Source organism: Mastigoproctus giganteus, chromosome 3 (assembly GCF_048544385.1).
Source record: "Mastigoproctus giganteus isolate SK-2022 chromosome 3, ASM4854438v1, whole genome shotgun sequence".
Taxonomy (NCBI): domain Eukaryota; kingdom Metazoa; phylum Arthropoda; class Arachnida; order Uropygi; family Thelyphonidae; genus Mastigoproctus; species Mastigoproctus giganteus.
In genome coordinates this window covers 82,814,175-82,841,716 of record NC_143577.1, presented here as the reverse complement: position 1 = coordinate 82,841,716, position 27,542 = coordinate 82,814,175, and the positions used below count along the sequence as shown (strand labels likewise).

Genomic DNA, 27,542 nt, shown 5'->3' with positions numbered 1-27,542 from the left:
GAAAAACAGCAAAGAGTTCTTTACCTATGTAAACTCTAGATGGAAAGGAATGAATCAGATTAGTCCACTGGATATTGATGGTTCTACTGTTGATGATCCTGCTCAGGTGACTAACAAACTAAATGAGTATTTTGCATCTACATTCATCCATGTGGAGTTATTCAGGGAGGGGAATGCCAATGGTGAGTTAAACTCTGGCAGTGAGCTAGATCATTTTGTAATAACTGAGAGGAAAGTGGAGGAGAAATTGTTGAAGATAAACATAAAAAAGGCACCCGGGGTGGATGAGATCTATCCATTTATATTAAAGGAGGCATCAAAGGAAGTAAGCAAATCCTTAGCCGTAATTATGAGAGCTTCTTTGGACTCAGGGGAGGTACCCATGGACTGGAGAAGTGCAAATGTGACCCCAGTTCACAAAGGAGGATCAAAGGGTGACACAAGTAATTATAGACCTGTTAGTTTAACTTCTGTTCCAGGAAAATTAATGGAGGCACTGGTTAAAGAAGCACTGCAGGATCATCTAGACAAGACTTCAGTGATAGCTCAGACACAGCATGGTTTGGTTAAGGGAAAGTCTTGCCTGACCAATTTGATTGGATGCTATGATGTGGTCACAAAGGAACTGGATGCAGGGAATAACTTTAATATCATATATTTGGATCTTAGAAAGGCTTTTGATACTGTCGCACATGGAAGACTGCTGAAAAAATTGGAGCAGTGTGGCATTTGAGGCAAATTGCTGCTATGGATAAACGGATGGTTGAGTGGGAGTTGACAGAAAGTGGTAATCAATAGACACTGCACATCGTGGACTAATGTTATTAGTGGAGTCCCTCAGGGTTCAGTGTTGGGTCCATTGTTATTTTCTGTATTTATAAATGATATTGATGATGGTATATCAAGCTTAATATCCAAGTTTGCAGACGATTCATTCAAAGGTTGGCAGGGTTGTTAAGGACACTAATGACAGTACGCTGCTGCAACAGGATCTAGAAAAGTTGAGCAGATGGGCTGAGAGGTGGCAAATGAAGTTTAACAATGACAAATGTAAAGTACTACATGTGGGAAGCAGTAACCCCAGAGTGACGTATGAACTCTGTAGTACTACACTGACTGTGGTAGAGAATAAAAAAGACCTGGGGGTAATTGTGCAGCAGATATGAAGTTTTCTAAGCAGTGCAGACTGTCTGCAAGAGTAGCTCATAGTGTCTTGCCAATGATATATAGGAATTTTTATAGCATTGATAAGTAGGTGATTATCCTCTTGTGTAAGGCAATGGTCAGGCCACACCCTGAGTACTGTATACAGGTCTGGAGGCCTCATTTTAAGAAAGATGTAGATCTGTTGGAACGAGTGAGAAGGGCAACAAGATTAGTAAATGGAACAAAGGGTTGCTCTTACGAAGAAAGTCTTAAGTTTTGTAAATTACAGTGTCTGGAGACTAGGCACCTGCGAGGTGATCTGATAGAGGTGTATAAAGCCTTGAATGGTTTGAGCATGCTCAATGCTGATGTGATTCTTCCTCTTGCTCAGAATAATCACATGAGAGGGCATAAATTCAAACTGAGGAAAGACAGATGTAGGATAGACGTGAGGAAATTTGCCTTTAGCCAGCAGGTAGTGTGTTGGTACAACAGACTTCCATCCTTTGTTGTGGAAGTTGATAGCCCAAATAAATTTAAGGTTGAGCTGGACAGGTATTTGGAATAAACGGAGAGGTGAAATGGGAGCGGAGTTTTTTTTTTTTTTTGGCTGATGCTGCATAAGCTTGCTTTCTTGCATCATATGCCTCTACTAATGCTAATGCTAATGCTCTCTCTCTCTCCCCCCCCTCCCTCTCTCTCTCTCTCTCTCTCTCACTCACTGTAGCACAGTTTTTGGCATCCAACAACATGACAATCGTCCCCTCCCCTCTTATTTGCCAGACTTAGTCCACTGTGACTTCTTTCTTTTTCCAAGAATGAAAATCAAGCTGAAGGGTCGAAGATTTGAGAGCATAGAGTATATCCAAACTGAACTACAGGTGGTGCTGAACACTATGATGAAGGATGCATTAAAATCATGGGAGCAGCTCTGGGATCAGTTTTTAAGCTCTCAAGGGGACTACTTCAAAGGTGACGGTGGCAAATAAGACCGGTTGAGTCTAATTTATTTTATAAATACATTTTGGGAACTTTTGGGTAGCACCTCATATATCAACAGTTTTTATAGCAATAGGAATAGGCATTCAAAATATGCTGACACTGAAAACTTGCATTACAATTGATTTCACACCTTTAATTTAATACCAAAAAAATTTATATTTTATAATATAAATTTTTATATAAATTTAGAAAATCATTCATTTAGAAAGTTAGAAAATTAGTCAGGTTTACAGTGATTTTAAGTATATCTGTATTTGGTGACATAGAATTCATTGTTATTTCATCTTTGGAAGTATGATTATGGAAGTAATGATGGTTTGCTGTTTCTCAGACTAAGAAGTTAATTAAAATTTATTATTATTTTTTTAACAGATTTGAATTTTAAAAACAGAAAAGTACAATAGGTCTAAATTTAAGAACTGATTATGGTCCAAATCATTCGACAGGATCTGATCAAGTACAAAATTATTAAAGTAATCCTATTTTATTTTGAATTTTCTTTGTTTTAACTTATTGCTGTGTATTTTAAGCTTCTATATTTCTTTTAAATTTCTGTATTATCCCTTATTATTTATATGGATTACACATGTTTAGCACCTAATTCTTCAAGTAAACCTTTGTTTTCTGTTAAACATTCATAATAATGAGGTCTTTCTGAAACACAGGGCTTTTTTGATGTGCCTGTCGACAATATGGTGGCTGAACCTGTTATGATGAGATGGATTAGAAAAAATATTCCTGAATGGCAAAATTGCATTCTTGTATCTCCTGATGCTGGAGGAGTTAAAAGGTATTTTTTCTTTCTGTATAAATTTACTAACTTAATCAGATAAATAATATTTTTGTTGATATTTTGAGAAGTCCATTAGTTTACTGAATTGTACTAGGTGTTGGGATATACAGTAAAGCTTAGTTTAACAGACTGTATGAGGGAAGGCCTGTCTGTTAAATTCACATGTCCAATAAAACTTGAAAGAAATACATATAGTTTCCAAAGCCATTTGAATTCTATGATGCTGTTATGAAAAGGAAAACTAGAGATGTGATGTTGTGATGTAATATCTTAATTAAGTGCATAACCCCTTTCCTTCCTGTCCTGTCTTTCCCTACTGTACCATCCCAGATGCCAATGGATTTGATTGGAGGTTGGTTTCTTGCAAGAATTGTTTGTACTTTCATTGGTTATACTTTCACTGGATGATAAACCATACATTTTCTGCTTTTTCCTCATGGGTCAAACCCATTGAAGAAGCTTCACCTCCTGTGGTCTGGACTGGGCAGCTGGGGTATTCCCCCAGCTGGCACAAGGTCCTTTTTAAAATTTTGCATGATTATTTTGGTTGAAAAATACAAAGAATTGATGTTTTACATCAATCAAGGAAATAAGAAGTGCATAGTCTACTATTCTGCAGTTCAAACATATGTTAAATGCAGATGGCAATGAAAAACCACAATTTTCCACTGAAGCACTTCTGATTTTGGTCACAGACAGTGCCTCAGCTATAAATAAGTGATTGGTTATTTTAATTTTATTTTTTTATTTCCTTCTAATTCTATCTCAACTTTAAAGTGGTGTTTTGAATGCATTTCAGCCTTAGAAGCAAATAGGCTGAATGTTGTGTTGATAGTTTGTGATTAGGCACCTATTAAGAAAATCCATGCTTTTTCATTAGTGAAAGAAAAAAATTGCCTTTATGATGTGCAACATTTATTGAAGAGTGTGAGAATTAAAAAAAAAAAATCATGATATTCAATTTTTTGGTGACTGAGGGGCTTAATGAGGTTCATTATGTAATTACAATTAGATAATGAAGTTTGTTTAATCATTGTGCATACTATTTGTAAACATATATACTCTGGTAATAGCTTGCATTATCCCAACATCCATCTCTACTTCTTAGATGGGTACATCCAGGGTCCAGAGCTGGATATCATCATTCCATCATTCTTCTCTTTCTTGGTGATTCCCTTCTACTTTTGACTCTCTCTCTCTCTCTCTCTCTCTCAGGGTAACTCGGAAATTTTTTTTTGGCTGGTGAAGCATAAGCCTCAGGCTTCCTTGCACCATGTAGCTAATAATAATAATAATAAATATGTTTTCTGATCAGTATTAGTCAAGCCTGTTTGTTAATAAAAAAAAAAACAATACATAAATAGGAACAGTTGAAGATATATAATTCCATATTTGTATGACAGTGATGATTGTTAAGATTGTCATGGGAAAAGTAATACCTACCCATTTTTGTAATAACAGTGTACTATGACTTAATGAAACTAATGTTTTCTTCCATGTGTTTTGTGCATGGCTTTTGAAGTGACAGCTACACCATATTCTTTACTGGTGTTTCAACTTCTGTTATTTAGTGAGTCAAACAAAATGCTTATGTCCTCTAAACTCTGCTGTAAATACAGCATATATAGGTAAGCTACATTTACAGGAACAAACACAAAGGCCCAGCAGCCACAGAATGATTAAGTATCTGAGATTTCTAATTTAACAGTCCTGCCCTATCATTAACATCCTGCTTATCATTGAATGCCTTTTGTTCAAACATAGTGCTTGCTTCTCTTGGCTTGGTACAACTCAAAAAGTTTAAATATGCAGATATCCTCTGGTGGAAGTTTCATTGATAATTTGCAAAAGAAAATTCAGTATTTAGTTTGGAAAATTTGATAAGTGGAAAAGTAATCCTAATTCTGCACAATATTACACCTGCTAATTGCTTTTAACCACTCACTCTGCCTTCAAAAAAAAAGTCAGAAGAATGACATGTTTTTTAAATTAAAAAAATTATTGTATGCAAGAATAACTGACATAGTATGATATATTTAATTATTGGAGTTTTGAAGGGTGGTGAACAAGCCTGTAAAGCATTATTATTAATTATCATAATATAAATGTTTTAAGAAATGTGTGACAATTGTAAAATTATGCTATGATTTTACAAATGATCACAATGCTTGGTGATCAATATATCAATATATCTGATTTAAGTACTAGCTTCCAAAGATGTATGGAAGCTACTATTTAAGTTGTTTTTGTTGAAATTATATGCCACCCCAATGTTTTGAAAGTTGTTTCTGATTTCAGCTCACCAAAGTCAAAAAAGAAAGAGCAAAGGTCCTAATAAGCTTAGTAAGACTATTTATTTTGCTTTTTATTGAAAACATAAGCCAAAACAGTCAAGAATCTGTAAATCAGGAGTCCTCTTCTTTTTCTTGTAGAACAGTAATTAAGAGTCTTAATTATGGACATGGCTCAACATAAGTACTACACTAAATTTATTATACTGTTCTGATGTAAATCTCTCAACATTCTTGAATTACACTCCAACATTCTTGAATTACAGAGAACAGAATTACACCCCAAAACATTTTGGCCTCATGTGATCAGATGACAAATATGTTTAACGAAGGAGAGAAAGTTGCAAATATTTGTAGTGATGTATGTAAAATAGTTAATGAAATATAAATACACAAGGCATAATATGATATGAGCGTGAAGTAACTATAAAATATCAGTGTACATACACCATAGTTAGCTCGTAAAAATAAACTGCAATCGTAGTGTAAAGTCATCAATCCAATTGTATCTCACATTGTGACTACCTTCACAACGAGTTACCATATATTTCATTTCATTATTTCATTAGTAGAGGCATATGATGCAAGGAAGCAAGCTTATGCAGCATCAGCCAAAAAAAAAAAAAAAAAAACCCCCTCCTATTTCACCTCTCCATTCATTCCAAATGCCTGTCCAGCTCAGCCTTAAATTTATTTAGGCTATCAACTTCCACAACAAAAGATGGAAGTCTGTTCCACCAATCAACTACCTACTGGCAAAAGGCACATTTCCGCACATCTATTTTACAACTGTCTTTCCTCAATTTGAAACTGTGCCCCTCAGGTTCTTAATCTTAGCAAGAGGAAGAATCCCATCAGCATTCAGCTTGTTCAACCCATTCAAGGCCTTATGCACCTCAATCAGACAACCTCGCAGGTGCCTACTCTCCAGGTGATGCAATTTGCAGAACTTAAGCCTTTCGTGGTAAGAGCAACCCTTTGTTCCCCTCACCAATCTTGTTGCCCTTCTTTGTACTCGTTTTAGCAACTCTACATCCTTCCTAAAATGAGGCCTCCAGACCTGTACACAGTACTTTAGCCGTGGCCTGACCATTGCCTTTTTATAATGGGATAATCACCTCCCTGTCCCAGCTAGCAAAATTCCTATATATCATTAACAAGACTCCATGACCTGCCCTGGCAGCACATCTGCACTGATCAGCAAACTTCATATTTGACTGCACAGTTACCCCAAGGTCTTTTTCACTTTCCACTTCCCGGAGTGTAGTATCACACAGTTGGTACGTTTCTCTTTGGTTATTGCTACCCATATGTTATATGGGTAGCAATAACCAGAGAAATGGAGTGGGAAATTATTATTTTCCCACTCCATTTCTCTGCACAATTGCTCAATTATACTCATCAGATTTATTAGGCCTATAAAACACACTTACTATCATTTTTCCTTTCCCAGTGCTTATGTCAGCCCATTTGCCCAACTTATCTAGATCCAGTTGGAGTAGCGTACTGTCTTTACTGTTGTTAACAACTCTGCCAAGCTTTGTATCATCTGCAAACTTGGACATTAAACCTGATATACCTTCATCAATATCATTGATAAATATACAAAACAACAATGGGCCCAACACCGAACTCTGAGGAACTCCACTAATAACATTTGTCCATGAAGAACAGTGTCCATTGATTACCACTCTCTGTCGTCTCCCATTCAATCATCCTTTATCCATTGTAACAACTTACGCTTAATGCCATACCTCTCCAATTTGTACAGCAGTTTTCCATGTGCGACAGTATCAAAAGCTTTCCTGAAATCCAAGTATATGATATCAAAATTATTTTTGGAATTCAGTTCCTTTGTGACCACATCATAGTATCCAATCAAATTGGTCAGACAAGACCTCCCTTTAACAAACCCATACTGTGTCTTAACTATTACCACAGTCTTGTCTCGATGATCCTGTAATGCTTCTTTAACCAGTGATTCCATTATTTTCCCTGGAACACAAGTTAAACTAACAGGTGTGTTGTAACTTGTGTCACCTTTAGAACACTTTGTGAATTGGTGATACATTTGCACACCTCCAGGGGACCTTCCCTGTTTCCAAGGAAGCTCTCATAATTATGGCTAAGGGTTTTCTTAATTCCTTTGCTGCCTCTTTTAATATAACTGGATAAATCCCAACCACTCCAGGTGCATTTTTATGTTTAACTTCAACCATTTCTCCTCCACTTTGCTCTCAGTTATTACAAAATCACTTAGCTCCCTGTTAGAGTTTGATAAACGTCTGGCACTCCCCTCATTGAATAACTCCTCATGTGTGAATGTAGATGCAAAATACTCATTCAGTTTATCAGCTACCTGAGCATGATCATCAGTAGTCAACCTATGTGTGTGTTAAGTGGCCCAATCTGATTCATCCCTTTTCTTCTAGAGTTTACATAAGTAAAGAACTCTTTGCTGTTTTTCTTTGCATCCTTAGCCAAAGATTTCTCGTAATCTGCCTTCACCTGCCTAACCTCCTTTGTGACTTGACTACAGTCTAGTTTATATGTGCCATTGGCTTCTGTGCCACCTGATGCTTTATATGCATCCCATACATTTTTCTTCTCTGCCACGAGCCTTATTAATTCATCTGACATCCATTTAGGCCTAAACCTTGAACTGTATTTCTTAGTTGGAATGAAAAAACTAGTAGCCTCCAAAATTAAGTGCTGAAGGCTTCCCATTTAGAATTCAACGTTGGTAACATCACCAGTTGATCCCATTGTACACAATTTAAAAACTGTCTGAGACCCCTGTAGTCACCTTTACAAAAGCAAAAGCCATTCCATTTAGCCTTGATGGTAGTTAAATCTTTAAGTAATTCCCACATCAGTACACTGTCACCCAGAGGTTCCTTTATCTGCAAATTCTTAATGCATGAATAATCACTGCTGATAATCAGATTAAGAGTATTACTCCCTCTTGTTGCCTCTCGAACATGCTGCTGTAGAAAACAGTCATCCCATAAAACCACAAAAGTCTTGCTAGTGTGTGAGTGACCAATCCACAAGTTCCAGTCAATATTTGGAAAGTTAAAATCTTCCATTATAAGACATTCTGATTTACTGGCCCACTCCATTTCTCTGCACAATTGCTCAATTATACTCATCAGATTTATTAGGCCTATAAAACACACCTACTATCATTTTTCCTTTCCCAGTGCTTATGTCACACCAAACAGACTCAACATTGTATTGTCCACCAACATCAATTGGATGCACTTCCTTAGATTTTGTGTTTCTTAACTAACAGCATAACCCCTCCTCACTTCCTGTCCTGTCCTTTCTGTACGAATTTTACTCCCCAAATTCCAATTCTGCACTGCTTATATCTGTGTGACACCACATCTCTGATATCCCAACAATATTTGCCTTTGATGTCTTGACTAGCACTTCAAGCTCATCAAATTTATTAACTATACTCCTAGCATTGGTGTACATGCAAGTATACATGCACCTGTTCCTACTCTTAGTTACCCTAACACAGCCCATGTATTTACTTGTTCCACTGTGACTCCCAGCATTCCTAGAAATCTCCATTACCTTGCTTTCCAGGCTGCTGCTCATTCTAATAGAAGCATTGCAAGAATCCTTTTTGCCTCTTCCTGCGGCCACTGTTAACATTTTAGTCTGTGTATCCCCCCAAGCTAGCAGTTTTCCAACCCACCTAAAACTGCTTAGATAGACTCAGCAAATATCCTTGCACCCTTTCTATTTAAGTGTACCCCATACCTGTAGAAATAGTCTCTCCTGTTAATAAGCACAGGCCAGGGTGAAAAAAATTCTAACCCTTGAGCCTTGCACAATCTCTCCAGGGCTGAATTGATCGACAAGGCTCTCATCATATAATGTGTCTGGGCAGAATTGCAGACACTTTCACATTCAACCCTAACTCTCGACTCTTTTTCAACATTGACCTGTACTTGTTGAGTAAATCTGCTGATCTCGTAATGTCATTAGTTCCAACATGTACAACAACAACAACAACAACATAACCTTTTGTGCCCTTAAAAGATGATATTTGCTCTATAACATCATCAACTTTTGCCCCTGTCAGACATACCCTGGTCCTGTTCCACCTATTCTTCTCGCATATTATATTCCCTGTCTCCCGGACAATAGAGTCACCAACAATAACTTGTTCCTTTGGGACCAGCACATTCTGCCTTGGAGATTGCCTCTGTGTTGCCTGATGCACAGGAGTGAGCTGGGCAGCTGAGAGCTTGGTGGGCCCCTCATATTAATTTCTTCGAGGGCATTTCCCCTACACCTCCAGTTCTCATAGACGCCCATCAGAACGCTGAGTTGGCACCTAATTTCTTGACACTCTAGACACCTAGCACACACAATGGCATCCTCCTTGGCTAGATCATGTCCTGTTTTAGAAAGGTCGGCAAACATTTCACACACACACACATTCCACAGCAGTTTATGAGATGGCCATCTTTGTGGATTTTGAGGGTGCCTTTGATACCCTTTGGTGGGAGAGTTCCTTCAGGTCCCTTATACTGGCAAACTGCAATCAATATCTTTACAAAGTCATAAGATCCTACTTCAGTAACAGATCAATTCAGGTCACTGCCCAACACCTGTCATATTCAAAATTTATAAACAGAGGTTGCTCACAAGGGTCAGTACTAGGGCCACTCTGGAACTCCAAACTTGACTAGTGGCTCACCAGAAGCTTTGACAACTGCGTCAATTTCGCCTATGCAGACGACTTGGTTATTTGCATTGCAGGAAGATCCAGGAGAACCCTTGAGGACCATGCAAAGATTATCCTGGATGACCTGGTAAACTGGACCCTCACAAATAAATTAAAAATATCAAACACAAAAACAAAGCTAATGATCTTCAAAAACAGGTTTACCGCAGACCCCCTAAAGTGCTTATTCACAGGAAGCAAATTCCATATGTGGCACAAACTAAACACCTTGGCATAATATTGGATGACAGGCTCAGTTTTCAATCACATGTGAACAGTTTAGCAAACAAAACCAAAGCCTTCACTGCAGCCGTCATCAGCATCTCCCGTTCGGACTGGGGACTCACCAAAAGAACCCTGTCTCTCTACTATAAAGTTGTGTTCTTGCCAATTGCCTCCTATGCTGGTGGGGTCTGGTTCCATAGGGTCACTAACAGTAAAATCTGAGCCAAACTCCTTTCCATGCAAAGAACTATGCTGCTTGCGACACACAGAGTAACAAGAACAACATCAACTAATGCACTGCAGGTTCTATCTGGGGCCCTTTCTCTGGACCTGTATATAGCTTATAGAGGTTTCATCTACAAACACAAAAAAGGCCTACCAACCTCACTCCTTGGAACAGACTGCAATCCTGCTGCAAATATCAAACAGGCAAAAATAAACCTGTGGAATAAACTCCTCTCCCTTTGGCAGGTTAGATGGGATGAAAGTCCGACTGGAGCAGTCACCAGACTTTTTATCCCAGATACCACCTTTGCCATGAATAAGCCACATTGTAATTGGTTCTACCCATCCATAAGCACATTCTACATCCTAACAGGACATGGCACTCTTAAAACGAAACTGTTCCAATTTGGACTGGTGACAAATCCTCATTGCTCTTGTGGGGAAGAGGAATCCTGGAACCACATCCTATTGTCCTGTCCCAACTACGAAGAACAACGGACAACACTTAAAATAAGGTTCAGAACATCTCAGAAGTCAATCTTAAAGCCTTAATTGAAAATGAGACTAACTTTCAAGCCCTCCAAATCTTCACCAACGACGTCTTCAGTAGAAGAATGCAGATGCTTTACCACAGGGGATATTACAGGGATATTCATGTGTTGTTGTGGCGGATCCCAGGGTTTCCCCCATAAGCCGCTATTGTACTTCTTGTGTTGAAGCTTATGCCAAGACCGGCCAATTGTATGTAGTGTGTTGGACGTGTAAGTGTTATGATGTGTTCTGTTGTTATGTTATCGGCCGGTACCTGGCTCTTAGCAGGTAAGAAGCAGTAACACCTGGTCACTACGTCTCACCCCCCATCCCCGCCACGTGGAGGCGGCCAGGATCAATTATCTCCTGCTGGGCAAGCCCAGGGCATAACACCTGAGAGTGCCCGAAAAAGAGAATGAAGTGGAAAAAGAGGAATACAGAGGGAGAAGTTTGGGATCTGGGGAGGTAAATGGATAGAATAGAGGAGAATCAACAGAGGGACTCTCCAATAGTTAGAAGTGAGAAGAAGTTAAGCAAGAATAAAGTAGGGAGAAGTGGACTAACTTCTCTAACCATGGAGACCTATCTCATGGAAAATCCCATCCTAGGAACTAGGATTACCACACTGGATAATTCAACAAATTCTTGCTGAGCTGTTCCGTGTCACCTACCACCTGGTTTTGGCGCATTATAGCCTTAGTTGCTAATGCGCCAATAAAACCCAAGAACCAACCAACCAACCGTGTCACCTACCAGTCATCCTGGACTTGAATTCTTTTAATCTCTGAGGTTGTTCAGAGATGTCAACCACTGGTATTTTTTTTTTATATTTATTTATTATTATTAATTGATATATTTTATTTTTATTATTATTAATTTTTTATTTATTTATTATTATTATTTTTATTTATTTATTTTTTTTTTTCCCCTGCTGGTACTCAGGACTGGGCATCCCGAGTACGGGATTGCTGGCATCCACTGCTATTGTACTACCTCCAGTGGATGCGGGATTTTAGCGCACTACCGAAGCACAGATAGTTGATTATGTCTGACTCCACGTGCCTTGGGACGGGCATCAGGCAGCAGTTGCTCAGATGTTGGCTGTTCATATTTCAAGAGCTGGTGGATCTGATGATCTGATGGATATCATCAGATCCATCAGCTACTTGATCTGATGGATATCATCGTGTAGTGGACGCCAAAAGCTTTTCAACCATATGGGTTATAGAAGTATCGAACTTATAGCAGATAAGTAACTTTAAATTTTAATTTGTATATGAACGATCTTGCTAAAGCCAAAGCAAACTGCTGCCATTATCTGACCGGCTGAAGGTCACTGCTGGGAAACGACGGGTTAACATATATAAAGCTAATTGCAAAAGTCATGCTGCTTTTACTACTTGCGGCCTAAGCCTTGGTTGCACTATACTACCTTCGGAATAGTTTCCCGCCCACGACCACCTGTTTTTACCCCATTTAATTGCGGTGCGCTTGTCCGACTTAAACGCTATTGTTCTCCCTCATACTCTACCAACTTGCACTTAGACTGCAGAACTGTAAACTGACTGCCCCACCCCAAAAATTCCCACACTTCACTATGAGTGACGCAGATATCGAGGTTATTGACCGGCAGCGGTCTGACTATCCTATCTGCTCAAGAAATGAAGCGCTGGTTACAAATGAAGAGACAACCAAATCTTCAAAATTAAAACTAAAGAAGAGGTGTAGAAGAAAATCTGCGACAGATTCGCAACCAGCAAAGGAGAATCCAGACAACGGAGAAAACGAATCGACAAGTGATTCCGACCATGAGGATAATAATACCTGAGCCTCTCCCCTTACTCAGAGTCCCCCCCCACTATCAGGAATCCTTGTGGACCAAGTCATTGCTATTAGAGGGACACGATGAATATTTGGGAAAGAAATCCAACAGAGTCACTGCTGCTATCCGCACTGACATTCTCACCATCTTCAGCAAAATGGAGATGTCAATCCTAAATCTCCATATTGAACATGAACGACTACAATCCAAACTGGAAGTTCTTTCGCAGGAAAGGGGAAATAAAATGCAACAACGCCCCCCAACCTTTGCAGAGACTTTGAGAAATGGCGCGCCTGTTGCGCCTAACAAACCTGACATTTCCCAGACCAAGAGGACAACACGAAAGCCAGAATCGCACATCGTTTTGATTAAACTGGTAGAGGATGCGCAGCTTGACACTAGTGAAGCTGTCAAAGAGACCCTGACAGCTAATCTAAAGGAGCAAATGAAGACTGTCAAGATTAGGAGTATCCTGAAGACCAGGCACCCAGGTGTGGTGATAGAAACAGACACCAGGGAGGAGGCACAAACTATCCTTAGCAATGCTAATATGACCAAGTTTGGACTAAGGGCAGAAGTTCCCAAGAAAAAAGGGCCTTCAATCGTAGTGTTTGATGTAGATCAGGACGTCACCCCCGAAGAACTTGCAGAAAAAATTTACAGTAAAAACCTCGGCCTGCACTTACATGAAAATGCAGATGAAGATGACGTCACTCCAAAATACAAGACTAAATCAAAAACTCACTCTAACGTAAACTGGGTAATCCATCTCTCTACCAGAGCATGGCAAATCCTAGGAACGCAGAGCCATATTTTCATTGGCTGGGGAAGCCACAGATTTAAAGAACATATTCCTGTCCCCAAATGCTATAAATGTCTTCGCTTTGGCCACACTTCGCACACATGCAACCAGCGAGAGTTGACGTGTGGCCACTGTGCCCAAAAAGGGCATGGATACAGGGACTGCCCAGCAAAAGAGCAACCACCAACCTGTGCCAACTGTAAGGTGGCCAAGGCACCCCACCAGCACTCAATCGCGCATTATAGCCTCAGTTGCTGATGCGCCAATAAAACCCAAACCCAAACCCAGCACTCAATCAGGGATGGAAACTGTCCAGTATACTTAAAAGCTAAAAGTCTGTACCAAATAAGAATCAACTATGGATAGAGCCCCTTTAACCAATAACTACAAAGAAATAAGAATTGTCCAACAAAATGCACAGAGAGGTAGGGGGAGTAGCCGACCAGCTAAAAGTAAAAATAGAGGAAAATCAAATAGATGTGGTCTTACTTCAAGAACCCTATGTCCGCTCGGGAGTGGTTACAGGGTATCCTGCAACGTACAAAACAGTTTATTGCACAACAGAGAACCCTTGGGCTGCAATAATAGTCAGAAATCCAGATATCACTACCACCAAGATAACGCCACTCTGTACTGCAAACAGTGCCTGCACACAAATTATAACTCCGCTGGGCCCGCTCTTCTTGTTGTCCTTATATACCCATCCTGGAGAAGATATTTCCCCAGCAATCTCAACTATCCAGACAGCTCTCCAACTTCTTTCAGGGGGGGCGGTTGCTGCTAGCTTGGATGCAAACTGCCAATCTGTGCTTTGGCACAGTCACACACCTGACAGGTCTGCTCATAGGAATGGTGCACGACTCGAGGATTTCTTCCTCACAACAGGACTTCAAGTTATAAACCGCCCTGGTCATCTCCACACCTATAGCGGCCCCCTCTGGGAAAGCAACATTGACGTTACAGCGGCGACTCCAGATATTGCTGTCAAGCTCCCCAGATGGACTGTTCAAGAATCCTAGACTACGTCGGACCACAGAGCGATTTCATTCTCCCTGGTTCGCTCTCTGGAACGTACCCCTCCAGTCCCCAGAGATGTGATACGTTATAACGTCAAGAAGGCTGACTGGGAGCGCTTTCGAACTGAACTGTCAACGAGACTCCCTGAAGATATTCCACTCTTTGACACACTAACTCCGGATGACTGTGTGAAAAGCATTACCGCTACTATCAGAAGCATCTGCGACCTTTCCATCCCACACAGAAGGCCCTACAGGTATGCTGTCCCTTGGTGGAACCACCAGCTAGACGACCTAAGAAGAAGGGTCCACCATGCTAGGAAAATGTTCCAGTGGGCAAGGACGACGATGTCCTCCCAAGAGATTATGGCAGCCAGGGAAACTTACCGCACAGTCAGGAATGAATATACTAAAGAAATTCGCAAAAACAAAAAGCAGTCGGGGCAAACTCTGGTGTCTACCTCCGGAAATGAGAACCCCTGGGGCATCGTTTTCAAAATTGTAACTAATAAATTACCACGTGGTGAGGTGTTTGATACAACACTGAAAATAGATGGTACTTCCACCTATACCTGCGAGGACAATATAAATAACATTCTCGATACCATTTACCCTGTTGAAGAGGCACCCTTGATGCAACAGCAACAAGAAATTATCAACCAGAATTTAAAATACCACACAGCAACCGGTGGAGCCCCCGTTCACCGGCTTTGAGATGGACGTGGCAATTAACAAGATGAAAGACGGAAAAACACCAGGTGCAGACCTGCTGGAGGTAGAAGTTCTCAAAAAATTCGCTGAGGCCTGCCCAGCTATACTTCTAAGTCTACTGAATAAGTGCCTGGCAGAGGGCACCTTCCCAGCTTCATGAAAGACTTCAACCTTAAAACTAATCCTGAAAAACTCGGACAAGTCACCACAGAACCCAGCCTCATATCGCCTGATTGCCTTACTCTCCGTGATGGCCAAACTACTGGAGCGTCTACTCTTGTTTCGACTTTCTGCCTGCTACGAGGAACACAAACTCTCCTCAGAAAAACAATATGGCTTTAAAACAGGCTGCAGCACTGAAGACTCTATCAACAATCTAATTACCCAAGCAATGCACTCAGCTTTCAAGTACTCTCTTGCTATATTGGTGGACTTTGTTGGAGCTTTCGACCGCCTGTGGTGGCCCAGCGTTCTTTGGAGACTTCGGCAATCAAATGTTTCTAAAAATCTATATAACAGTTTGAAGTCTCATCTAACCAACAGAAAAGTGCGAATTACTAACAAATATAAGACAGTTACCAGATTCATCCACCAGGGATGTCCGCAGGGCCCTGTGCTTGGCCCGTTCCTCTGGTCTGTTGTCTTGGACGAGTTCCTGGGCTTGGACCTTGGGGGGTTGGGCCCTTGGCCTTTGCGGACGACCTTGTCCTGTTGGTGCTTGCGGACACTAGGTCGTCCTTGGAAATTATTGCAAATGCGGTGCTTGTAAAGCTCCAGAACTGGGCAGCCTTGCACAACCTTACCATCTCGGCAGAAAAACCAAAATCCATTCTCCTCAAGGGCAGCCTACAAATTAGAAGACCACCTACGATGAAATTAAACTTCACTCCCAACCTACTGTACATAGAGGTTAAATACTTAGGTATTTACTTTGACTCGGGTCTTACATTCCATAATCACCTGAAATATCTAGCCACCAAAATCCGGAAGTATGCCGCCATGATCAGGAGGGTGAGCAGAGCCGACTGGGGCCTGAAGCATAAAGCTCTGACCCTCATATACAAAGCAGTATATGTCCCGATAGTTTGCTACGGTGCCTCCACCTGGTATAGACAAGCTACACATTTAACATTGACAAATGTAAAGTACTACATATGGGAAACAGTAACCCCAGAGCAACATATCAACTCTGCGGTACTACACTGACAGTGGTGGAGAATGAAAAGGACCTGGGGGTAATTGTGCAGGCAGATATGAAGTTCTCTGAGCAGTGCAGACGAGCTGCAAGAGTAGCTCATGGTGTCTTGTCAATGATATACAGGAATTTTTCTAGCAGGGATAAGGAGGTGATTATTCCCTTGTGTAAGGCAATGGTTAGGCCACATCTTGAGTACTGTATACAGGTCTGGAGGCCTCATTTCAAGAAGGATGTAGAGCTGCTGGAACGGGTACAGAGAAGGGCAACAAGATTAGTGAATGGAACAAAGGGTTGCTCTTACGAAGAAAGGCTTAAGTTTTGCAAATTACAGAGTCTGGAGACTAGGCACCGGCGAGGTGATCTGATAGAGGTGTATAAGGCTTTCAATGGTTTGAGCATGCTCAATGCCAATGGGATTCTTCATCTTGCTCAAAATAATCACCTCAGAGGGCATAAATTCAAATTGAGGAAGGACGGATGTCGGATAGATGTGTGGAAATTTGCCTTTGGCCAGCGGGTGGTTGGTTGGTGGAACCGACGTCCGTCACTTGTTGTTGAAGTTGACAGCCTAAACAAATTTAAGGCTCAACTGGACAGGTATTTCAAACGAACGGAGGGGTGAAATGGGAGTGGTGTGTGTGTTTTTTTTTTTTTTTTGGCTGATGCTGAATAAGCTTGCTTTCTTGCATCATATGCCTCTACTAATGCTAATGCTAATACACTAACAAAAAACAAACAGAAGCTGGATACAATTCAAAGGTTCATGCTGCTATCAATTAGTAGGGCGTGCCGCACTGTTAGCACCCCTGCCTTGAAAGTTCTAACAGGTTGTCAGCCATTCTACCTAGAAGTAGTCAGGCGAGGCCTATATTACCACCTTAGGAAAGGAACACCAGCTGAAATAGTAAATCTCCAGCTGGATCTTGCAAATGACTTCAAGATAGAGAAGAGGAGAATCACCCAACACCTACAAGCGATATGGCAACAGAGCTGGGAAACCACGCAGAAAGGAGACATCACGAGGCGATTCCTCCCAACTATAAACCATACTCACCCAGAGCCCCCTCCCTGGTTCTCACCTGGTCTGCACATGACGTTTATTATCACTGGACACGGCCCCTTCTGTCAGAGACTCACAGCTATGGGGATTGAAAGAGACCCGCGGTGCCATTGTGGAGAAGAAGAGTCCTAGGGGCATCTCATGTATGAGTGCCCTGCCTATGACAACAGTAGAATCAAGTTGGCTAACGCAATTCAAAGGAATCCACGTAACCAAGAGTCCTCGCTGCTGCTCGATGAAAACACATACAGGGCACTAACTGTGTATGCGCAGGAAATCTTCGCACTGAGGCTAGCCAAGATTGCTGAAATGAGAACAACATTGGATCATGCTGCCTGAATCAGACTGGCATGGGTTAGCTCCTTCTCTGCTAGAGGACACTGCCTTGGCAACTTGCTAATCCTTTAAGGGTAGGAACACTGCTGGTACCATTCTGGTGCATTACTGCTGGCACTCATCGAGTGCGGGATACTGCTGCAAACCCCTTATAGGGTCGGATCAGCCGGCACCGTTCTGGTGCGGGATTGGTGGCACTCTGGAGAACTTCTGAGTGCGGGATACAGAGTCCATTGGCCTCTGGTGATCATGCGGGGGCACCTGTCCCCTGCTACTTTAACTCCCACTCCCAGACCCCTATTTTCACCTCACAAAGAGCGGACTGCTCCTCAACTTCAGTCTGTCCTCCTTTTCCCTCTTTCTGTTCCTTCTAACTCGTACTCCTGTTCTATGTTTTCCCCCCTCCCCCTTTTTTTTTCACTTTACCTTTGTCACGAAGCTCAGGCAACCCTGGCAAAGGCCAGCCAAGAGTATAATGGGCAGCCTGGCTCACCTCCCAGTGGTGGTGGCAGGCAACGTGGGGTCCCACTAGGGGTTCTGCGGCCAAGCAGCCAGAGACACAACAACAAAACATAACACTACTCTGACAGAAACCAGACATTACACTTTTTCTGGATTTTACAGAGATTCTGTACTTCTTCACAAAGTACCATGGTACAGATGTGGGAAACCACAGGTGGCACCTTTCACAAAACACTATGCCACTATGTTCACATTTCAAGCCCTGATTACATAGATTCTGTAGTCAAGATAGAGACAATTTGCAGAGATGGACCCAGGTACTGGAGCCACTACAAACAGGCCACATACATACACGAATACATGAATGTCATTGAGTGTGCATACATGCATTTCTTTTACTTGAGCCTTGAGAGTTTTTTGTGATTTACAATTTTGTAAGAGAAGCTCCGCTTTCTGCTGGAGTTTCTTACACAGCTTCAAATGATTGTAAGTAGAGAGTGTTATGTATTTCTGTATTTATTTAAATAAAAAAAAAAAAAAAAAAAAAAGAAATTTCACATTTAGCACATTTTTTGAGACTGTGATGCATGCATTGGAGAATCGCCCCCCTCATTTCTCCCCCAAGTCACAGCACTCTCGCTAGTCTGTGATCTTTGTAGCTCTAGTCTGGGTCATGATTTCTGTTTAAATACAATTTAATTAACAATGAAATTTAATAAGATTAATAATATTTTTGATTAATTGATAATATTATAATAAGCTAACAGATTCCTAATACAGTGCTTCGTATTACGATATCTAGTTTTACTTTATACCTTACGCTATCAGTTCAAGGTATATATACGTTACGCTATTTCTTATTGACTACAATATGGCTACTAGTTCAACAATATGCCATCACCTGGAGTCGTAACTTCCAAAAATCGCTGGTTAAATGGTTAAATTCAAAATAAGAAGCTAACGAATGCTACTAAACCTATTTAATATCTCTGTAAAACACAATGTTAATTAATGAAGAATACGGTAAAAATTAAAAATACTTATCCCTTTACAGCAGCCAAAAATCCACTGACTGTTCTCTTCCATGACCAGAGCACCCTTGCACTACCTCGAATAAGTAACATTTCACTAATAGAGAAGACTATTGTTACTTATTCTCAGTGGGCACCACCTCCCAGATGGCACCGTTTCAAGGCTCGTCGGCGTATTGTCAGTGGGTGGGCAGGTACCCTGGTGTTGCAATCATGCCAACCCAGTTGTGAAGATAATTCCACAATGAGATATACCAAAAAGTGTACAGTATAATACTCTAATGAAATGAAGGTAGCCACAATATGAGATACAGTTAAATTGATGCCTTTACACTATGATTGTAGTTTATGTTTACGAGCTAACTGTGGTGTATTTACACCAATATTTTGTAGTTACTTCATGCTCATATTGTATTGTGCCTTGTGCATTTATATTTCATTAAATTATTATCCTGTACACCTTTTTTGGCATCTCTTATACTGTATTGTGAAATTAACTTCACAACTGGGTTGACATGATTGCAACGCCAGAGTACCTGCCCACCCACCGATGATGGACCAACAAGCCTTGAAACAGTGCTGTCTGGGTGGTGGTGGTGCCCACTGAGAATAAGTAACAATAGTCTTCTCTATTAGTGAAGTGTTACTTATTCAAGGTAGTGCAATACATGGTAACTCGTGAAGATACAATTAAATTGTATCTTCATACAATATGAGATACAATTAAATCGATGCCTTTACACTATGATTGTAGTTTAGTTTTATGAGCTAACTATGGTGTATTTACACCGATATTTTATAGTAAGATAGTTAAATATGTGGTTTTACTCATACTAATTTATGTAGAGATGAGTTTGTGACCTATATCCCACAATTGTTTTTCTCCTTTCTTTCTTTCAAGTTGAAAAATATTAAGTATTAAACAAAGTTTCCTTACGAAGTAAAAAATTGACATATCAACCTGGTTTGTAATTTGTAATACAATCATCATAAACCTCTCTAGGAGAGGAAGCCATTACAGAAATGATAAAATGTAGTATACAATTCTTACATATATTATTTGATATAATGTAGTACTAGATTAATATTTGTTTCTTAATTTTTTTTTAGGGTTACTTCTTTGGCAGACAAGCTAAATGTAGAATTTGCCATTATTCACAAAGAGCGAAAGTCAATTGGTGAGATATCATCAATGGTATTGGTAGGCGATGTCAGAGATAGGGTAGCCATTATTATTGATGATATGGCAGACACTTGTGGAACCCTTTGTTATGCTGCTGATAAGTAAGGGAAAGCAATATTATTTAAATTGCTTTTTTATTTTTATTTTCATGCTTTTTGTTTTGACAGGTCTTAAAAGGGATACTTCAGTAACATCATAATGAACCCCCCCCCCCAAATTTGTATTATAGTAGATACTGTGGAGAGAAGATAATTTTTCAAAAGTGTTACTGAAAGATAATATACAAAAAATTAGCACTCAGTACAAAAAATACTTTTTGTCTTACAAAAAATAATTTTTTGTAAGACAAAAAATACTTTCCAGGATTCTATATTTATGATCTGCTAAAAATACACGACACAAAAATCTATTCTATGAGTATTATTCCAACATTACTTATTATAATTTGAATATACTCCAAACGATATTAGTATTAAGTAGTGGCAAATGAACTGCTGCAAAAACTACTGTTCTAGACTGAGCAGCAAAGCAAGCAGAAATTCTCACCACTTTGAGCTCTTTGCTTTTATGCTCTAGACCAGTGTTCCGCAACTTTTTCTCTTCACAGCATACCTTAAGTTATTCATGATACAACACAGCACTTCAAAATGTTAATCCCCCAAAAAAGTATAGTTTATGACAATGTTAATATAAATATGCTATAAGTCACAAGTAGAATCAATTATTATTGTTCCAACAATCCAAGAGAAATTGGCTCATGCATATATTAACATTTTATGAATCCTAAATCACTGTACAAAAGCAAAGCAAAGCCAAAAAAAAAAAAATCTATTAGTATTAAACCAAATAACCACACATACCTTCAATGATACTTGTGCCTGCTATGTGAACACAGATGGCTGATGTGTAGTGGAATCATTGACATGCAAGCCTCATTTCTTCATCAATGGATCTGAGTCTCTCCCTTTTTGATGTTTTAATATCAGTCAAGGTCAAAAAGTCCAGTTCACACAAATATGTAGTCGAAAATGGTAATAACACATTAATTGCCATCTTGGAGCTAGTGGGGTATTCTTTCCTTATTGACAACCAAAATGTGTCCAACTGCACTTCACAATGTTTTAATTGCAATGTTTTGTTTGGCTTCAGATCTCTTCGTTCCCCTTGTACATTCATTGGAAGAGATTTTGCATCCACAACAAATGGATCACGAACCCAGTCAATCTTCAATACTCTCTCCAAAATAATCCTTGAATTTCTGTTGCAAGTTATCTAAATGTTCTTTAATGAAATCCATCACCACTTTATTACCAGCAGCAAGTGACCATAAAGTTGGGAACGTCTCAAATGGCCCACTTGCAATGCATTGTTGTATCCACAAATCCAGGGCACCTCTGTAGCCAGGTGGGCAGGGGAGCAGCACGTAGCACACGCTTCTTGATTAGACTGGGGTTCGAGCCCATGACCACCAAATACGGAGGATGTGGAAAGGTCAGGGAATGACCACCGCATATCCCCGGAGCAATATGGCCTTAGTTGCTAATGCTCCTAAAAACCAAATAATAACAACCACAAATCCAGCTTATTCTGAAAGCCTTGAATCTTATCCATACTCAAAAAGATGTTCATTCTTGCCTTGCATATTTTGGTTCAGCTCATTCAAATGAACGAAAATATCAGAAAGATATGCCAACTTAGTCACCTATTCATCATCTGCAGATAATTCTGCATACTTATGCCCCTCAACTGTTAAAAATGTCTGTACCTCCTCCTTAAGTTCAAAGTGGCATGTTAACACTTTACCACACCACATGACAACCACCGTACTTCTGTAAATAGCAGGAGTGGGTGTGTTCAGATCCAATTTCCTGACACAAAACGGGAAGAAAGCCATGAATCGAGGGGCCTCAATTTGACGAAGTTAACAACTTTTACTACTTCATCCAGTGCAACTTTCAGAGCAGATGGCAAAGATTTGGCAACAATGGCTTCATGGTGACTAAGCCAATGGTCACATCATATGTCAGGATTCACTTTGCGCACTTTAGCTACAAAGCCTTTAGCTCAACCTGTCACGGAAGCTGCTCTGTCTGTGCTAATGCAATTCTTCCAATTTAATTCATTTTGGAGCATATATTCATTAGTAACATGAAATATTTCTTCACCGGTGGCTTGCTCAGGTAATACTTTGCAAAAAAAGAAATTTGTTGCAATTACATCTCCATTGATGAACCAAATGTTGGCAAGAAGTTGAGCGTGACCCCTAACATCTGTGGACTCGTCAATCTGAAGTGAGAATGTCTGACTGCTGTTGATTTTCTCCTTCATATCACTGAAGTCTTCAATGTCACTGGACATATCACTGACTTGATGACTGATTGTGTCAGCTAAAGCAGAATTTTTGAAATTTTATTAGCAGCTTCTGGGCCCAGGCCTATTTTCACCATCTCTTTACAAGCTGGCATTAACAAAGTTTCGGCTATTGTGTGTGGCTTTTTGGCCTTTACAATAAGTTGGGCTACTTTATAGCTAGCTTCCTGTACTTTTTCTGAAACACGTACCAATGAATTCACGAACGCTGCATGTTTTTTTGTTTTGTTGCAACAACTGATGAAATTATTGATATCTTTGCATGCCAGAGAAGAATGTTTTGTTGAGAAATGCCATTTCAGTTTACTGGGAACCATAGCTGCATTGCTGAGTTTTTCTCTGCACACGTGACACTCGGGGATTGGGCATGTTTTATCATGACACCAGAAAAAACCAAATGACAAATAATTATCACTATACTGTCTGCACACTAATTTTTGTTTTTCAGGCTTGTCACTTTCAGTACTTGCACTTGTGGATGGAATATTCCTTGCAAGGAATTTGTCCATTGTTAAAAACAGAAAATAGTAAAATCAACAACAGTAGAACTGTGAGGAAACTGAAAGTAATAGATGGAGGCCCAATACTCTTCAAACAGAGGAAGGAGCACATCTATTGCTTTAAAATATAGTCTTATAACAAAAGATGAGTGCATTGGCACAGGAACAAAGTAATAAAATTGAAGTAGCACGGACAAACAGGTGCAAATATCAAAACAAGCCAATAAAATAATAAAAGATGGGGATGTTTTGCTAATCCTTACACTTTTAAGGAACAGTACATATGTATCAACATTCTTTAACAAGCGGCATCTTATTTCAGTCAGTGCAGCGACAAAACGAGAAAAATATTCGAAGGGCAAACACACAAATAATTTTAGAAAAGCAAGTGTTGGATACTCATGCAAAAAATAATTTACTGTCCGACACGTACAACATTATGTTTCAGTAAAAGTATGTATTGTGAACTATAACAATGAGTAGCATTACAAACATATATAAAAACTATAATTAGGAGTAAATAATGTACAGTTAATTTCTTACAATAGGTAAAAGATCACAGTTTTCAATTTATAATCCTAATATGTATAGTATTATTTATAGGTACACAGCTTTAGCAAAGTTCACGGCACACTGTTTATAGAATACTGCTCTAGACCGAGGGATGTTTTTAGTTTAAATTTATTTAAGTACAATAATAATACTATGTATACTAAATTGTAGACTAGTTTGTACTTACTGTAGACTTCTGTCTCCTGATAATTTATAATCATCCCATGCATTTTTCTTCTCTGCTACTAGTCTCATCAGTTATATTTTATTTTATACCAGCTAATCTCTTAGTTGATATAAAAAGCTTAGTAGCTTCCAAGATTACTTTCCTGAATGCTTCCTATTTAGAACTTTTAGTTGTAACAGTTGGTCCTACCAAAAAAGAATTTAAAACTGTCTGAGACCCATTGTAGGCACCTTTATGAATGCAAATTTCCTTCCCTGTACTCAGGGCCCCCGCAAGTGGGTAGGCGAGGTAAGCATCATTTACGGGCAGCAGTTCAGGAGAGTGCCAAAAATATTTGACATACACAAGTCAGATCTCTGTTTAACGAACTTCATTATAGAGAAATTTGATATTTGCGATTTGTTTTTAATTCCCATGGGTAATTACATTTATAATAGTTTCAGTAGAACGAAGAAAATTTCCATATAATGGACAGATTAAGAGAGACTTTACTGGGGACACATTGTTTGCACCTATTGAGTTAATTGAGGCTATTGAGTCAATTAGTGCTGCTGTTAAGCACAAATTAAGAGCCAAAGGGATTATGCAACTTAGTGTTACTCTTAAAACCTATTCAACCACTTGTCCCACATACCCAGACGCTTACCCTGGTTTTATACAATCAGCGCGACTTCCATCGTTTACCAGTATTCAACATGACAGGCAAATAGTTCATTTGAAATAAATACAGTACATGAAATTGCAGGCACATTAATTTGCTTATCCGGATCTGTGTTTCATATTTATATTTTGCAGTTATAAAATCTTCTTTTTCTTCAAGTTCTCTGCCCTCAGGCAGGCAGGTTCAGGGCTTCATTGACGCATGCTTCTCTATCTTGTGCGATACTTTTAATTCCTGCATAATTTCCCCTTACTGTCCAATCCATCATTCCAATTCTCCTTCTCCCAACAGTTCTCTTCCCACACATCTACCCCTCAGTCCTTTTCCTCAGCATGTTTCTCTTCTCAATACATGTCCTATAAAGTTATTTTGTCTCCTTCTTAATTCTTTACAAACGTTCTCTCTTCTACTTTCTGCAAAATCTCCTTCTCACTCTGTCCACCCATTTGACCCTTTCCATTCTCTTCCACACCCACATTTCACCTCAGGGGCTCATCTGGTGTGTATGGGCTTGGCACACCCAGGGTCCTGAGCTAGATATCATTATTCTTCTCTTTCTTGGTGATTCACTTCTACTTTCTCTCTCTCTCTCTCTCTCTCTCTCTCTCTCTCTCTCAGGGTAACTCGGGAATTTTTTTTGGCTGGTGCAGCATAAGCCTCAGGCTTCCTTGCACCATGTGGCTAAAGTAGTAATAATCTCGAAAGCTTCTAGGCGTCTAATCTCCTCTTTCTCGGTGTCCATGTCTCGGAGCCATATAGTACAACAGTCCATATTAATGTTTTCATCATTTGCTTTCTTAATTCCTCCTTGAAATTTCTTCTCAATAGTTCTTTTCTATTACTAAACGCTTCTTTCCCATTGTAATTCTTGTTTTTATTTCTTCCAGGCTTTTCCCAATTTCTATCATTATGCTTCTCAAGTATCTGTATCTGTCTACTTGTTCCAATATTATTCCATCTAATGTTGTATTGAATCTTCTTCCCAGCCACTTTGAAATTAACATTACCTTGGTTTTATTGATATTAATCTTCTTATTTTACTCCTATATTGTGCTGTTTCAAGATGTCCAAGGAACTCTATAATTCTTCGTTATTAGCAATTTTTCTAGCCATCTGCAAATCTTATTGTCTTTATCTGCTCTCCTTTCTGCTCTTCTTCGAACTCTTTCATCAGTGTTTCTGTGTAAAAATCAAATAGTATGGGGGACATGGAACATCCTTGCCTAACACCCCTACCAATGGGAAATCACGGAATATTTTCAAGTAAATAGAACAGAGGAAGCATTTGAAAAAATTAATCATATGGCTACTATAACTAGCGTTATCGCTTTGTTTTCACAAGTAACCACCGTAAGAAAAAGATTGAAAAGACGTCATTTCGATTATGAACGTAGAGAGGAAGCTATTCAGGATCCGCAACAAAATTTCAAAATTTATTTTTTCTTTCAAATTATGGACACAACAATTTTCTCGTTAACTGAAATATGAAACATGTAGAAATATTTAAAATATTTTATAATATTTCTGAATTTAAAAAAAATGGTAATATAATGATTTCTTAAATCTTTGCAAAGATTTACATAATAAATTAAGTGACATTGATCATAACGAGTCTGATATTGATGGTTTAGCATTATTTGAAGAACTTCGAGTACTTTAAATTTATATTAAAGGCAGTGTTACTCCATTTGAAGTGTTACAATATATTTTTAAAAACAATTTTACAGATACTTTTTCAAATGTAGTAATTGCATTAAACATTTCTGCAAATGTGGGGAACAAAGCTGCTCTTACCAAGAAAGAGCTTAAGTCCTGCAAATTGCAGCTTCTGGCGACTAGGCTCCTGCAAGGTGGTCTGGTTAAGGTGTACAAAGCCTTGAATGGGTTGAGCAGGCTCAAATTTTGATGGGATTCTTCCTCTTGCTCAGATTACGCACTTGTGAGAGCATAAATTCAAATTAAGGAAACACAGTTGCAGAACAGTTGTTCGGAAAATTGCATTTAGCCAGTGAGTGTTTGAATGTGGAAAAACTTCCATCTGTTGTTATGGAAGTTGATAGCTTAAATAAATTCAAGCAAAAACTGGACAGGCTTTTGGAGTGGATGGTTAGTGGGAAATGGGTTTTTTCCCTTTTTTTTTTTTTTTTGGCTGATGCTGTATAAGCTTACTTTCTTGCATCATATGCCTGCTAATGCCAATGCCAATTTTTCCGACAATTTTTCCATTTTCAGCTGAAAATTAATTAATAATTAATGAAAATTATTTACGATCAACAATGTGACAACGATGACTCTCTAATTTGGCAATAATTTCAATGGAAAATGATCATTTGGAACAAATAAACATAAATGAAATAATCAATAAATTTGCATCTCTTAAAGCATGGAAACATAGATTTGTAATTTTTTTTTTTAACATTATAATTTTCCTTTTATTTTATTATTGTGATAGAGTATGATTACTGTGATTTAGAATTTAAAGCTTATTTCCAGAATTTCCGAAATTATTTCCAAAAATAACAAAATCAGAATGATTTTGTTATTATATTATATGTGAAATATATTGTAATTCTTTTCTTTTTCAATAAATTAATAATAATTATTTATGTATTATTTTATTTTTTAATCGAAATATTTTGAGGCAGCAAATTGGATTTTGCTTACTGGCGGCACATAAGGTTGCAGTGGCCC

The 27,542-nt window shown here is 39.1% G+C and overlaps 1 protein-coding gene across 1 annotated transcript in view; it reads left to right on the top strand.

Moving 5' to 3' along the window:
* LOC150088118 (ribose-phosphate pyrophosphokinase 2-like) overlaps positions 1-27,542 on the top strand; it is an 81,141-nt gene that overhangs the window by 37,110 nt on the left and 16,489 nt on the right. The window contains exons 4-5 of the mRNA XM_090370579.1: positions 2,814-2,938; positions 20,509-20,682. Of these exons, the coding sequence (XP_090226705.1) occupies positions 2,814-2,938; positions 20,509-20,682 (299 nt within the window). The remainder of the gene's footprint in view (positions 1-2,813; positions 2,939-20,508; positions 20,683-27,542) is intronic.